General features: G+C 35.0%; 1 protein-coding gene across 2 annotated transcripts in view; it reads right to left on the reverse strand.

Moving 5' to 3' along the window:
- The window catches only part of LOC136031100 (aldehyde dehydrogenase, mitochondrial-like), a 63,589-nt gene that overhangs the window by 30,620 nt on the left and 16,232 nt on the right, over nt 1-16,737 (reverse strand). For both annotated transcript variants that reach the window (XM_065710400.1, XM_065710401.1), the window contains exons 3-6: nt 15,555-15,695; nt 13,494-13,604; nt 10,193-10,328; nt 242-426 (exon numbers count right to left, since the gene is read on the reverse strand). In XM_065710400.1, coding sequence (XP_065566472.1) covers nt 242-426; nt 10,193-10,328; nt 13,494-13,604; nt 15,555-15,695 — 573 coding nt within the window. The remainder of the gene's footprint in view (nt 1-241; nt 427-10,192; nt 10,329-13,493; nt 13,605-15,554; nt 15,696-16,737) is intronic.

Raw genomic sequence — 16,737 nt, forward strand, 5'->3', positions numbered from 1 at the left:
AGAGAAAGATATCGAGAAAAAGAAAAATTGGGTAGGAGAAGAGATAGAGAGGTGAAGGGAGACATAAGTGAGGAAATAGAAGAAGGGGGAAAACAAGAGATGGAGAGTCACTGGGAAAGGAAAACGCAGGATGGAGGGAGGGCGAAAGAATATAGTGGGAGAGAAGGGAAAGGGAGGGTGAGAGAAATAGACAGATGGTAGGTAGGGAGGACAAAATAAGGAGAGAGAGAAATAGAAGTACCTCTGTTGATCCGGTGAATGCCACCTTATCTACATCCATATGCTCGGATATGGCAGCACCGGCAGCACCAAAACCAGGCACAATGTTCACAACACCAGCTGGAAAACCGGCCTCTTTTATTAACTGAGCAACATACAAAGCAGTCAAAGGCGTTTGTTCGGCTGGTTTCATTACAACCACATTACCTAAAAAGGAAATTCCAATGAAGATCGTATTGGCAAGGGTTGCGAGATTTTCGGAGCTTGGTTTCCAAAAAGTTAGGTATTTCCCATTTAACTAAAACCAACCTTTCAAGAAAGTTCTTCAGGATGTCTAGATTAGAACTGACAAAATTAGCAATAAATTAAAAGTATTCGTCACAAGCTATTAAATACATTTATCTTTCTCTACAATTCCTCCCACTCCAACTAAGGTATTTAGCAATCTCTTAAACTACTGAACTACAAAGAGTAAAATATTTTTCTTCATGTAGCCATTAATCAATTTTTAGTGTTAGAAAAGGTAGGTATTATACTTTGCAAATAATAATTATTATAATTCCATTGTTTAGGGAGTTTCAACTCTTCTTTTGGAAAGAAATGGGCTCAAGATCTCACTGTTAGGGGAAAGGCCTTCACATGATCCTTATATCGATAGTGCAGTGGTTATGGTTCAGAATTCCCAAAACAAATTTGTTATCAAAGATTATGTATAATACGATAGCCATGTGCAATTAAAATTCTATAAGAAATCTATTTAGTGGATACATCATTATATTCATTGAATGGAGGAATAAAAAAGAAAACTTTTTCTCATGCTGACCAATGGTCTGCGCTGCATAGGTACCGGTCTTCAGATTCGATGCCTTCGGCCGGGAGTGCAATGCGTGGTTGGGGGCGAATCATCCGAAGTTTCCTGTGTTTTTACCCCCAGATTCATCCAGGTACCCATTTAGAGCTGGGTCGCTTCTGGCTGAGCTTACAGGGTCACACCATTCACCTCCGTTCCCAACCAAATAACCAGCATTCGAACCCCTGACCTCATGGGTTCAAGTCCAGAGCGCTAACCACTCGGGTAGCGATTAGCGCTCATAACTCTGACTGGGATTTTATTTCCAGGATTCATTTTTGATGCCGTAAAAACCTGTTAAATGAACTTAATGGGAACTATTTTTCTACGTAAGCATGGAATAAAATAGCTTAAACTTTGCTTCCAACCAATCAGAAGGCTCGGGCCCACTGTACCGGTTTTAGTAGGATCATTTTATATCTCTAATTAGCCATATATCTAAGTTCGTCTAGCATTGCTCTTCGGTAGTAAATTAGCGTAACAACAAAACGGGTAAATTACCAGATAAAAAATATGATACACTGAAGTGAAAATACTGGAAATAATTTTGTTTTACCATTATTGATTGTCTTTCTTTCTGTTAATAATTATTAACAATATTTTATGAATCTTCGTTTTTAAACTGCACTCCTAACACGTATTTGACATTAGTGTTTCCCACACACCAGCTAATAGATATTGAGTTAGGTCAATTCCAAATACTTGAAATCAGAATATGAATGTCTGTGTAATGACCTTATATCGTGCAGTATCTTTTTTTCCACAAGTCATTGCCATGACAAGAGTTAGTGTTATGTGAATGATGAGTGTTCAATAAATAAATAAATAAATACCTATTTAAAAATAGCTAGTTTTTATTGCTGTACGTTTCTCATAGCAAAGCAATTGTTATTAGCAAAATATCGCTATATGACAAGACTGGCAAACAAGTTCTGACACTGTATCACAAATGAGTCTTTTTTATGACGTTTAGACATATATACTTTCAAACCTTATTCTTTAGTATCCATAACAAGAGCTAAGAGCTCATATGGCACTTGTTACGAGGTCGGAAGAGCAAAGAGCCAAGAGCTTATATGGCATGAGCTCTAGCAAAATTCTAAAAATCAATAGATTGATTTAGAAGAAAAATCAGAGGCTTAATGCCATTCGGTATTTTAAATAAGAGCTCTGAGACACAAGGTCCTTCAAAATATCAAAATCTATTAAAATCCGATCACCCACTCGTAAGTTAAAAATCCCTCATTTTTCTAATTTTTCCTCTCCTTTCAACCCCCCCCCCCAGATGGTCGAAACGGAGAAAGACCAATTTTCATCGTCCTAGCACATCCAAAAGCACCAAACTCCCCAAAGCACTGGACCCCCTAACTCCCCCAAGGAGAGCGGATCCAGTCCGGTTACGTCAATCACATATCTACATTTGCTTATTCTACCCACCAAGTTTCGTCCCGATCTCTCCACTCGAAGCGTTTTCCAAGAATTCTGGTTTACCCCTCCAACTCCCCCAATGTCACCAGATCTGGCCGGTATTTAGAATAAGAGCTCTAAGACATGAGTTCCTTCTAAAAATCAAATTTCATTAAGATCTGGTCACCCGTTCTTAAGTTAAAAATACCTTAATTTTTCTAATTTTTCCGAATTAACACCCCCTCCCCCCAACTCCCCCAAAGAGAGCGGATCCGTTACAATTATGTCAATGACGTATCTAGAACTTGAGTTTATTCTTCCCATAAAGATTCATCCCGATCACTCCACTCTAAGTGTTTTCCAAGATTTCCATCCCCCACCCCCCCCCCCCAACCCCTATGTCCCTGGATCCAATTCGAAATAAAAATGGGGCATCTGAGACATAAGATCTCTCTATATATCAAGTTTCATTAAGATCCAATCACCCATTCGTAAGATTAAGAAACCTCAATTTTCACGTTTTCCAAGATTTCCAGTTTCCCCCTTTAAATTCCCCCCAATGTAACCTGGTCTGGTCGTGATTTTGAATAAGAGTTCTGAAGCACAAGATCCTTCTAAATATCCAATTTCATTAAGATCTGATCAACCATTCCAAGTTACAAATGCCTCATATTTTCTAATTTTCCTCAATTACTCCCCCCCCCAACCCCCCAAAGAGAGCATATCCGGTCCGGTTGTGTCAGTCACATATCTTGGACTTGTGCTTATTCTTCCCACCAAGTTTCATCTTGATCTCTCCACTCTAAGGGTTTTCCAAGATTTCCGGTTCCCCCACCCAACTCCCCCCAATGACACTGGATCCGGTCGAGAATTAAAATAAGAGATCTGAGTTACGAGGTCCTTCTAAATATGAAATTTCATTTCGATCCAATCACTCCTTCGTAAGTTACAATACCTCATTGTAACAAAATTAACCTTCCCCCCGAGTCCCCCAATGAGAGCAGATCCGTTCCAGTTATGTGAATCACGTATTTAGGATTTGTGCTTATTTTTCCCACCAAGTGTCATCCCGATTCCTCAATTCTAAGCCTTTTCCGAGATTCCCCCCCCCCAACTCCTCACAATGACATTGGATCCGGTCGGGATATCAAACAGTTCGTGGTAACGAACTGTAGTAAGGAGCGACCCGGCTCAATAGTAACCAAAACTCTACGAAATGGAATTTTGATACCAATAGCTATATCAAAGGAATCGCATTTTAATGCTGATTTTAAATATATAAGTTTAGTCAAGTTTAGTCTTACCCATCAAAAGTTACGAGCCTGAGAAAATTTGTATTATTTTAGAAAATAGGGGGAAACACCCCCTAAAAGTAATAGAATCTTAACGAAATCACACCATCAGATTCAGCGTATCAGAGAACCCTATTGTAGAAGTTTCAAGCTCCTATCTACAAAAATGTGGAATTTTGCATTTTTTGCCAGATCACAGATGCGTGTTTATTTGTTTCCTGTTGTTTTTTTTCCCAGGGGTGATCGTATCGACCCAGTGGTCCTAGAATGTTGCGAACGGAAATGAAAAGTTCTAGTGCCCTTTTTTAGTGACCAAAAAAATGGAAGGCACCTAGGCCCCCTCCCACGCTAATTATTTTCCCAAAGTCAATGGATCAAAATTCTGATATAGCCATTTTATTCAGCGTAGTCGAAAAACCTCATATCTATGTCTTTGGGGACGACTTACTCCCCAACAGACCCCCTGGGAGGGGCTACAAGTTACAAACTTTGACCAGTGCTTACATATAGTAATGGTTATTGGGAAGTGTACAGACGTTTTCGGGGGGATTTTTTAGGTTGGGGGAGGGGTTGAGAAGAGGGAGATGTTTTGGGGGAACTTTCCATCGAGGAATTTGTCATGGGGGAAGAAAATTTCCATGAAGGGAGCGCAGAATTTTCTAGCATTATTAAAAAAAATGAAAAAATAAATATGAAAAAGTTCTTTCAACTGGAAGTAAGGAGCAGCATTAGAACTTAAAACGAACAGAAATTATTATGCATATGAGGGGCTCACCTCCTCCTAATACCTCGCTCTTTACGCTAAAGTATTTTTAGTAATTTCAACTATTTATTCTACGGCTTTTGTGATTCAGGGGTCACTCTTAATGAATTGGGACAAAATTTAAGCTTTAGTTTAAAGAGCGAGGTACTGACGACGGGGTGAATCCCTCATATATATAATAAAAACATGAGAATACAAAAAGTTCGTTACGTAAGTTAATTTATAAGTTACGTATATCTTTTGCTAATAAAAACATTCGTAAAAAAATTAAAAGTTGTAATTGCCTTTTTAAGTAACCAAAAAATCAGAGAGCAGCTAGGCTTCCTCCCCCGCTCCTTTTTTTCTTAAAATCATTCGATCAAAACTATGAGAAAGCCATTTAGCCAAACAAAATAAATATGCAAATTTCGTTTTAATGATTCCTCTGCGGAGAGCCAAAATCAAAACATGCATTGATTCAAAAAAGTTCAGAAATTAAAAAAAAAAAAGTTTTTTTAACTGAAAGTAAGGAGCGACGTTAAAACTTAAAACGAACAGAAATTACTTCGTATATGAAAGGAGCTGCTTCCTCATCAACGCCCCGCTCTTTACGCTAAAGTTTTTAACTGTTTTAAAAAGAAGAGTTGAGAGAAAGAGTCAAACTTCAGCGTAAAGAGCGAGGCGTTGAGGAGGAAAAGCCCTTCCCACCTTCCGGTCGGAACTTAAAATAAGAGCTCTGAGACACGATATCCTTCTAAATATCAAATTTCATTGAGATCCGATCACCCGTTTGTAAGTTAAAAATACCTCATTTTTTCTAATTTTTCCGAATTAACCCCCCCCCCCCTAACTACCCCAAAGAGAGCGGATCCATTCCGGTTATGTCAATCATGTATCTAGGACTTGCGCTTATTTTTCCCACCAAGTTTCATCCCGATCCCTCCATTCTAAGTGTTTTCCAAGTTTTAGGTTTCCCCCTCCCAACTCCCCCTCCAATGTCACCAGATCTGGTCGTGATTTAAAATAAGAGCTCTGAGACACGATATCCTTCTTAATATCGAATTTCATTGAGATCCAATCACCTGTTCGTAAGTTAAAAATACCTCATTTTTTCTAATTTTTCAGATTTAACCCCCCCAACTACCCCAAAGAGAGCGGATCCGTTCCGGTTATGTCTATCATGTATCTAGGACTTGTGCTTATTTTTCCCACCAAGTTTCATCCCGACCCCTCCACTCTAAGTGTTTTCCAAGTTTTAGGTTTCCCCCTCCCAACTCCCCCCCTCCCAATGTCACCAGATCTGGTCGGGATTCAAAATAAGAGCTCTGAGACACGATATCCTTCTAAATATCAAATTTCATTGAGATCCGATAACCCGATCGTAAGTTAAAAATACCTCATTTTTTTATGTTTCAGAATTACCCCCCCACCCCCCACCCAGCTACCCCAAAGAGAGCGGATCCGTTCCGGTTATGTCAATCATGTATCTAGGACTTGTGCTTATTTTTCCCACCAAGTTTCATCCTGATCCCTCCACTCTAAGTGTTTTCCAAGATTTTAGGTTTCCCCTTCCCACCCCCACCCCCCACCCCCAATATCATCAGATCCGGTCGGGATTTAAAATAACAGCTCTGAGATACGATTTCCTTCCTAACATCAAATGTCATTAAGATCTGATCAACCGTTCGTAAGTTAAAAATACTTCTATTTTTCTATTTTTCCATTTTTCCGAATTAACGGGCCCCACACTCTCCCCCAGATGGTCAAATCGGGAAAACGACTATTTCTAACTTCATGTGGTCTGGTCCCTGATACACCTGCCAAATTTCATCGTCCTAGCTTATCTGGAAGCGGCTAAACTAGTAAAATCGGGACAGACAGACCGACCGACCGACCTACAGACAGAATTTGCGATCGCTATATGTCACTTGGTTAATACCAAGTGCCATAAAAAGCCCTTGGGCAATAGAAAATATAATTAAAACAAAAATAAGATCATTTCAGAGCAAAGAGTTGCCAAACCTTTTTCTAAAAGTTTAGAAAAGACCTTTAAGGAATTATTAATTAATCATTTATAACCTCAATGCAAGATAATATCAGTATGGCTCTTTTTTTGCCCATACTTTTAGATCTTGACATGGAGGGGGGACTAGTCAATTCATCACTTGGCAACTTAATTATTTTAAAAATTTTCGAGGATATTTGAAACTTTTTACGCTGAATAATCAGACATAAGTTTTAAGGCTGAATAAACAAACATAACCGCTAATTTATTGTATTGTTGATCCGGTTTTAACAAAACTTAATTGCTTCATTACTATTTGATCAGAACTACTTTACACAAAAATTGAGCGATATACACTTTGGAGACTACAGTTAAGATTAAAATTCATCGAAAAATAGTATATTTTATAAAAATATCTGAATTTAAATTGTGGAGAGAAATTTCAAAATTGTTGGTGGGCTTTATCTCTAAATCAATGCACCTGAACGTTTTATCTTAGAATAATCCAAAGGAGTTCTAATAAAAATATGTTCAAATAAAAAAACAAAAATCAAATGATAATACTTATTAGGACAACACTTATGCCGATAATTTGAATAAGTAAAAATATGCAAATATTACGATATGCAGTTGAGTAACATGGCTTCATTTCACAATGTAGTATATACGATTGTTCTTGGGAACCATGGATTTTGAAGTAAACGATAAGAAATAAATGAAGACACGAAAGCACATAAGAACAGGTAAAACTTAACAAGACAGCAAAAGGAATAAAAATCTTAGTACAATTCGGTTAAAGGTTATAAGAGCAGCATATTATATAAGAGCAGCGGCATAAGATCCAGGATAGCAATTCAACCTTAATTATATGATATAAGTTACAGGTTATAAGAACAGCATAAATTATACGATTATAGCCCTTTAATATGAAAGAATTAAAAGCCCTTTAATATGGCTTATATTAAAAGACTTTTAACCTGTGCTTATTTTTTAGCTTAGGTTGAGCGTAAGATTTTTATAGAAAAAGCTTGCTTCGTTTTGTTAGAACTTCAAAAAGGAAGAGATTATTCTTCCCGCATAGCTGTTAATTGCTGCACAGATTAGAATAGACATGTGCATTCAGCTTGATTAGAATATTATTTTCACTGTGTTTGTGTAGACTGTGTTCCCATTATAAGATCTAATCAGCACTTTTGATAGACAACTAAAAACTTTCAGAGGTGAGTTTTTTCATTAATTATTCTCTCTTTTGTGATATACTCAAAGTTTTTATCTTTTTATGTTTTTGCCTAATATGTTTTATGCTCATTCTATTTGTTTTCTCATTTCCCTTTAATAAAGGTTCTCTGATATTAAGTGAAACATTACAATCTGGCTTTTTAATTGATTCAAAGTCTTAAGCAAAATATTTACCCTTCGCTATATAAATTTTAATTATGTTTATAAAATAGAAAGGTAGTGATCTAAGGTTTATAAAAATTTAAAAAGAAACCTGTATCGTTTAAGAAGCATATTGCCACTCAATTGATAAGCAACTGTTAGGTTACTCTTATAAGCATAAAAGCTCATTTTTTAAAAAGTTAGCGATACTCCCTTTGGTCTATACCTTTTTACTATTAAAACACGGTGACTGTAATCAAAGTTCCTGTTTTACTCTATTCCTGGCTATGAACGTTTATTTAAAGCAGGGGTTCTCAAACTTATTTGATCAATCTCTCCCTCCCCCTCCTTCATAATAAACATCTTAATCAGCGTCCGCCTGGATATTAACTCTTTTAATTCTAATTGGAACTAAACAAGGTAGTACTGATGTTTCCAAGTTTGTCGCAAAATAAAGAAAGGTGTACTTTAGAAACGTAGATGTTCAAAAGAATGAAACCATCTATGAACTCAGAACAGAAAGTTAATATGGAAAAAGATTCGAAATCATCTTTTTATGAAGGCCGAATTGGGTATGCTGCTAATAATAAAGTAGTCTTAGGCTTGATTTAAGCCAGCAACAATCTTAATTCACCACAATTAACTATTTCCAATGCACCTATCAGAAACTATTTGTAATCACCAGAACCCACCAATGACCATCACCGATCCCCTGTAACGGCGCGGCATCTACCAGGAAGTAGAACCGTCCACTTTGGGAACCACTTATTTAAAGCTTCTCAATGATAAATTCAAAACTTGTTGCCTATGCATACAGCAAAATTCTGGCATTATATACACTGACTAAGAACATAGGCTTCTAATTCAAAATAACATTAGAAAAAGTCTTCGTTGACTTCTAAATTCTAGGCTAAACTTTATACTGTAGTTTTTAGGCGCTGAATAGTCGCAGGTCCTTTTTCTTCAGACCGTCACGTATTTCAGGGCCATACCCAGAATAGTTATTCAAGGAAAGCCCAAGTATGCAGCCATTAAAAAACTAAGTACATATTTTTGTTGTAATTCGGGAGGAGGGAATGTTGTTATAGTATCCTTTTTCCTCTTCTGGGTACAAATATTAGCTTCATAAGTCAAAGTTATTCTCACCAAAGAATATATATCAAGAGTGCGGAAAGTAATGATTATTCTAGCCTATATTCATCATGCCAAAATATAAAGGTACATGAATAGCCTCATTAATTGGGTTTTCACATAATTCTTCGTTTCTTTTCATTACTTCATATCACATTCTTCTGGTGAATACCATCTACTAGAATTCATTCTAGTGAATGTTTAGTGAATTTCTTTCGATTTTTAAAAATAACAGCTAATAGTAGGCTATACAGTCCTAACAATTACGACTACCTGGTATCATAACACAAGGTTAGATCCATCAAAGTATTATTGATTATGATTTCCATGGTGTTTTTGGCTATCTAGTTTCAAAACTTTCGGAACTAAAAGGTTCGAAAAACTTTGAACTAAAAGGTTATAGAATTAAGTAAAATAGGATATTTAATTGTCCATTTTCTTACTTATCCTTCCTCTATCAAACAACGCATTGTACTGCGGTGCCTGGCGAGAGACACATGTTAATAAACCTGATTTTGGCGTAATAAGCTTGGTATGCGACTACTTCATTTTAACTGGTTCTACGTAACGCATGGTTTTTTTTCTATTACAAGACTCACTTTCTAAATTTTCCTCCTCTACCTAAAAAGCATATTTCACAAATCAAATAACTAAAGCATAACAAACACTGTATTAAAAGTGATGCGGCTGAAATTATTGAATAGTACGTCGGTTGCCATGTTTAACGCTATGCCAAAAGACCTAATACTGAGGCCATTTTTAAACTCCTTTACGACGAGTGTCAATTATTTCCTATCATTTCACTAAGACTAGTGACATATCGTACAGAAACCTTCAGCAAAATTTTCTAGGGAGAAAGGGGGGGGCCAGGTTACCATACTGGTTGAACAAATTTGTCAAAACAGGAAAATCATACGGAAGTGAACAAACGTTTGGATAAGTCGTAGCATTCTGAAGGCGGCTATTCTTGGGTGATTTTTCTATTCAAGCGAAACAGAGATTGACTTCTCAGCTTCACTTCTGGACCTTAGCTCTTGTAGGTTCTGTCTCAGTTATTAAACAAGACATATATTTCAGCTTTATTATTTGTGAAAGCTAGGCTATATCAAAATCTGGCTGACAAAGCCCAAAACCTTGGAAATTAGTTTAAAAGAAAAGTATTTTACCTGCAGCAAGGGCAGGACCAAGTTTCCATGACTGCATCAAAAGGGGGAAATTCCATGGAATAATTTGACCACAAACACCGACAGGTTCATGGCGAGTATAGGCGAAGTAGTTCCCGTCAATGGGAATTGTTTTGCCCTATGTTAGAATAAGGGTTAAAACACGAGCTTCTACGTTTGCATTTATTGCGAAAAAAATCGCGAAACGCTGCTTATAAAAAAAAAAAAATTTGTTTTTCTTCCTTTGAAACCTAGACAAGCTTCGTTAGCTAAGAAAAATTTACTTTTTGGCTTGTCACATTCACTCAGTGTTGCCACATTCATTATTTGAAACTACGAACTGTATTAAAATTCATAGAAATTTTGTTCTGACCACCAAAGAGTAAAAATGAGGAATCTATAGAAAAGGAATATATCAAGAGACATATGGTTCAAAATATATGTAGATCTTCTGTAAGTTTTGTGTGTTTTTCGTTCACGCTGGACTATCATATATCTAGGTAAAAATAAAATGAAATGAAAAAACGTTATAACGGGTAAAACTTTTAATAAGACAATGAAGAAAGATATTGCAAAAATATATATATGCTAATAAATGCTCAAATTTTAGGCTACTCGTTCCAAAACCTCTGTCAATGGTGAAGAAAGTGGACTAAACAGTTAAAAAACAAATTCAAAAGAAAATAAAAAAGAAAGTGGACATGAACAAGAAAATAAAACAAAGTAATGAAAAAGAGCTATACAAAAAAAGTAAAAATAAATAAAGCAGTTAAGGCAGCTATATAAAAAAAAAAGAAGGGATCTACAGACATATCCGGTTTCAAGGATATTCTCTAATTTAGGGTTCTTGGGAATCGGTTTATACATCCTCATTTGCATTTTTTTTTTTTATTAGCCACTGGTTTATTCATCATATTAGTTGTTATTTATGAGTACTTTCGTAAAAGAATCGTGGTGATTATTGAATAACTCTGAACCCTTTAAGAAATCAAAAATTAACTCCGCAGTCAGAACTAAAATCCCTAAGCTAATGAGATACAGCTTCTCTAGTCAACCCTCAATTAAGGAGAGTTGGTCACAGAGAGCTAGCAAACTCCGTTGTATTGAAACAGATATCTAACGAAAATGTAGATGGTTGAAAAATGGGGACACTAGTTTAATAAACACTGAGTCATGAGGACATAAATAACTGGAGACACAAAAAAATTATACATCATTCTGATATAAGCGTAAACAGTTAATCTATGGATCTTTATTGTGCCAACCGTCATTTTTTTGCGTTTTAACCCTAATAGTTACTTTCTTTTCCATCTTCACTCCGACTAACTCTCAGAAACTTCAACCAACACAATGCCGAGTAAGCATGGTTTGACCCTTGAATTAGAGTTAAAAAGGATTAATAAAAAAAATAGATGGGAATTTAAATGATTGGTCCCATTATGAGATTGTTGAACGTTATTGTTCTGCAGCATATATAGTATGTTGCGCCGTTTTGAAGATTTTTTCTTATCGCGTATATTATGTAAATTAGATGGTGCTAATAATGTTCTTAAATTATCTCCTTCGGCTCGCACCTCTGACTCGAAACTCGATTGTGTTAATTTTTTATAGTATAACTTATATCCGTACTGCCGTTTCAACAAGTATTGTGAATTTTAATGATTAAATTGTCACACGACTGGAGCCATATTTTGCAGTGGTAAGATAATGGTCACATTAGAAAGTAAACATTTGTGTTTGTACTCGTTCGCTTAGAAGTCTTTTTTATTCTGGTTTCTTTTGTGTATTTTCTTGTCTTCTATTTTGTGAAGTGTTTAATTGTTGTCTGCATTGTTTTATTACTTTGTTTTCTTTTACTGCTCCGTCTTCTTGCTTTTGTATGACGAGTTTTTAAATAATAAATAAATTATATAAAAATGTGAAAATGCCTTAAGGTTTCACAGCGTCCACATATGATTAGGTAGAGATGTCAATATATCTTCACTCAAGATAAAGATGAATATCCTATTCCATATAAAATAGAAAAAATACTGTCGTAAAAGTACGTATAAGTAAAAGTACGACATGAATATTTACCTTAGTTCTTGAGGTTCTTTTTTATTCCTGCAGAAGACAAACATTATTTTACTCTTTTTATTTCAGTTTTTATATTGCTATCTTTTGATTTGTATTCCTCAAATTTTCTTAAGAACACTGATTGAGGAAAAAAACACCAAAGAACATAAAGTGGTAGAGGCATTTAGGTTCACACCCTAGAAAAGCCAAACAAATATAAATATTAATACAAAAGTGTTGAAAAACCAAAACAAGATAAGTATGTTAAAAGACAAATATGTGACAAATATACAGAGAATTTTAACAAGTAAATAAACATTTAATCTGAACAATTAAATTAATTTCCAGTTAACATCCAAGAAAATAGTTTTATTTTTCTTCTTTCCGGTTTTCTAGACGTTACTTAGTTCGAACAATATTCTTTCCTGACTACAGTTTTTATAGCTACAAAACATGAATTTTATTTTATTTAACTTGCTATTTTTACCCAATTATGTATAGAATTTGAAAATATCTGACAAATCACTCATCTTTTGAATCTTAATAACTAATTGTTATCTAAAATATGGAAATTAGAAGTTTATTTTAGAATATTTCTTTATTTCCTAGGAAGATCATTTTACACAAAGAGAAATATCAATACGTTTGAATGCGACTAGTTTAAATTTACCAGTTCAACTTTTCGCCATGTCTCCTTCTTCACTCTCCTGGCCTTAAACATCATGAAATAAACACAGCCAAAGTTAAGAGAATATCAAGAATTTGTCGGTTTTAGGTTTCATCGCATCATGAGGCTCAACAACTTTACTGTCGTTGCACTGCCTTTTATAGGAACATAATAAAAGTAAGTCCAAAAATCAAGAAATGATCAACTGGCCTAAAATATTTGAAGAAAAAACGAAAAATGTACGAAAATTAGTTTTTAGTATGTGAAAGAGGTGGCTATCCCTGAAAAAAAAATACGATCTGCTTAAAATTTAACTCTGATGTATCTACGGCACCTCCCCCCTCTCCTGTTTAGAATTTAAAGATTTATTAACATCGGAAAAAATTCAACTTGAGCTTTCGCTTAGAGTGTGCTTCTTTTAATGTGCAGGCTTCTGCAAAGCACCTCTCAAGGTACAAGCTCCCGATTGGTTTAAAAAATTTATGAAAAATCCTCATTGGCTAAAATTACAGCTACCTAAATTGTGTATAAGTAAAACTTTATTGTGAATAGGCCGTAACCTTACACAAGGAAAATACTCACGTGGTTCTTATCAGCCCAGCCGGCATAGTAACGCAGAACTTTAATAGATCCTGGCACGTCAACTGTATAGGAGATTCCATAGGGTTTCCCATTATCCAAGGTTTCTAAACTCTGGAAAAGATTTACAATTAGTAAGTAAATAAAGTAACGGTATACAGTATAAGTCTGTAACGACGTGTAATTTCAAATATATAATTTTAAAAAAGAGTTAAAGTAGGCTGTTCAAAATACTGAAAAGCCCTGACAAATATTCCTTATCCTCCGTCACTCCTTTAATAATCATTCAACCTTTTGTCGGCATAATTGAATTGTAATCGTAATAAGATTTACAATTCGTGACTAAATAAAGTTGTTGATTTTTAGTACCAGTTTCCTTTGGTTGCCTAGATTATGGAAAATAATTTATTACCAAGGAGATAAAGTGCTAGTTAAAGAACCAATATCAATATCAGTACATAAAACTGACGTAAATTATACAATAAAGTTGCTAATTTTCAGTGCCAGATTTTCCTTTAGTCTACCAAACTATAAAAAATTGTCATTAAACGAATTGTAACGTATTGTTATTGTAGAAGAGTTGTAGCGTAACTGTTGTTAGAATTGTAAATAAAAGAATGTATTATCAATCGTAAAATTTAACTAACGCGAGTTAGACGCAAAATTTTGGCGAAATTGAAACGTAATTGTTAAAATTAACAATAAATTTGTTAGAAAATATGGGTATTTAATTGTTTAATCCTTTTCTGATAGGTCTTGAAAGTATTAAGGAACAATTTGATCATACATACACGTAAAAAAATCATAACCTTTGCAAGACGACCATTCCCTGTACATTATATGTTCAGAAGTCTGTGAAAAATGTGATAAAATTTAAATTAACCTTAAAATTCAACCTTATCAAATAATATGCAAATTGCACTTAACGTTATTAATATTAAACAGATTACTTTGAAACTTTAATATAAAATATTTCCAAGATTCTTTAAGGTTCTTCAAGATTATATAGTGTTGTCAGCCATTCTTAAATTGACAATGGCTATTAGCTCGACATTTATGAAATTGACTGAAAATGTTAACAGACTAGGTATATTCGACTTCATAATTATCTTAAGTTTTTGTAGGCTAAGTTCGAAACTGATTCATTCTGCAAGGATTCTGAAACTGACAGTGGCTATTAGCTCGAAACTTGGTGAAACTGACTGAAAACTTTAACAGACTGGGGAGATTCATCTTCATAATTATCTCAGGTTTTGTAGGCTAAGTTAGCAAGGATTCTGAAACTGACAGTGGCTATTAGCTCGAAACTTGCTGAAACTGGCTGAAAACGTTAACAGACTGGGGAGATTCATCTGCATAATTATATCAGGTTTTGTAGGCTAAGTTAGCAACTGATCCATTCTGCAAGGATTCTGAAACTGACAGTGGCTATTAGCTCGAAACTTGGTAAAACTGACTGAAAACGTTAACAGACTGGGGAGATTCATCTGCATAATTATATCAGGTTTTGGAGGGTAAGTTAGCAACTGATCCATTCTGCAAGGATTCTGAAACCGACAGTGGCTATTAGCTCGAAACTTGCTGAAACTGGCTGAAAATGTTAACAGACTGGGGAGATTCATCTGCATAATTATCTCAGGTTTTGTAGGCTAAGTTAGCAACTGATTCAATCCTCAAGGATTCTGAAACTGACAGTGGCTATTAGCTCGAAACTTGCTAAAATTGACTGAAAACGTTAACAGACTGGGGAGATTCATCTTCATAAATATCTCAGGTTTTGTAGGGTAAGTTAGCAACTGATCCATTCTGCAAGGATTCTGAAATTGACAGTGGCTATTAGCTCGAAACTTGCTGAAACTGGCTGAAAATGTTAACAGACTGGGGAGATTCATCTTCATAAATATCTCAGGTTTTGGAGGGTAAGTTAGCAATTGATTCATTCTGCAAGCAGCCAGCGGTTACATCACCAATAAGAGAATACCTATGCCTGTAACATTTATTGTTAATGCTGTTAAATCAGTTGTAATTCAGTAAAATTAGATAGAAAGCATCATCAATACTTACAGCCAAATATGTTCTATCCCGTTCCATTAAATCTGCTAGTCGATTCAGAAGGTAACCTCTCATCGATGCATCCATTCGTCTCCATTCGCTTCCGAATTCAAATGCTTCCTTTGCTGCTTGAACGGCTTTATCTACGTCAGCCTAAAACCGAGGTGAAGGTTAAGATTGCAGAAAATCATTACTTATATTATAGAGCCCTCAATATTGCAAAAAGAACTGCGCTATATATTTATCTATAGTCTAACCTATCGCAGAGTGTGACTACAATAAGGATGTACGGTTTTTTACCCTAGGAAAAGTTTCACAATATCGACGTTCGGGGTATGATATTATCAAGTTACATTTTCAATCTTTTGGAAAAAGGGAAAAGATCGCAAGTACAAATTATATCGTTAAAAAAACAAGTATTGGGATATTCAAAATATAAAGAAATGATTAGCGATGGAAAAGATAAATGTGTTTATGGCTTGGAGGGATGTACATACTTCTGTTATTAAAAGTAAAAGGACAAAAAACAAGACTGATCCAAGAAAGTATAAGCAATAGTAGTCAATTAGTTTAAACAAGACCCCCCCTCCTCCGTTTCCTCACAATCATTAATAACTGTAAAATTTTCAGACAGTAAAGTACAAAACACACTGAACTGGAATATTCACAAGTGTCATACAAAAAAACAAAATCCATCTCATCAGTTCTTAATCCTGACAGAGACAGGAACGACATGTCCTTAAAATCTGTGGAGAAGAAAATACACAAGGAACGACACCTAATCTTATATACAAAAAGTTTTCAAGGCTTTCTACATATTTCTTCAAAACTAAGGGAGTTCAATCGTTCAGTAGCCCATTTGGAAACGAAAAATCTCGGTAGGAGTCGCCCTATCCGTATGATAAGAGGACAAGTGAATTAATCCAAGCTTAACAAAAGAGTAAAAATCACTATTGATTTTCTTTTTTGTTGAGGTAGTAATAAGTCTTATAAAATTATTTAAATATTTAAATAAAATTATTTAAATAAATTATTTAAATAAAAAAAAGGGAAAAACAAGCAGTATCACAAGTATAATGCGAGTACATTATATTTACGAAATACTATTTTTGCCCCGTTCTCAACTTAGAAATTAACAATACACATATACAAAAAAATTCACTCCTTGATTCAGCATAAAAAATCCGATAAAAAA

This window comes from Artemia franciscana, chromosome 9 (genome assembly GCF_032884065.1).
Source record: "Artemia franciscana chromosome 9, ASM3288406v1, whole genome shotgun sequence".
Lineage (NCBI taxonomy): Eukaryota > Metazoa > Arthropoda > Branchiopoda > Anostraca > Artemiidae > Artemia > Artemia franciscana.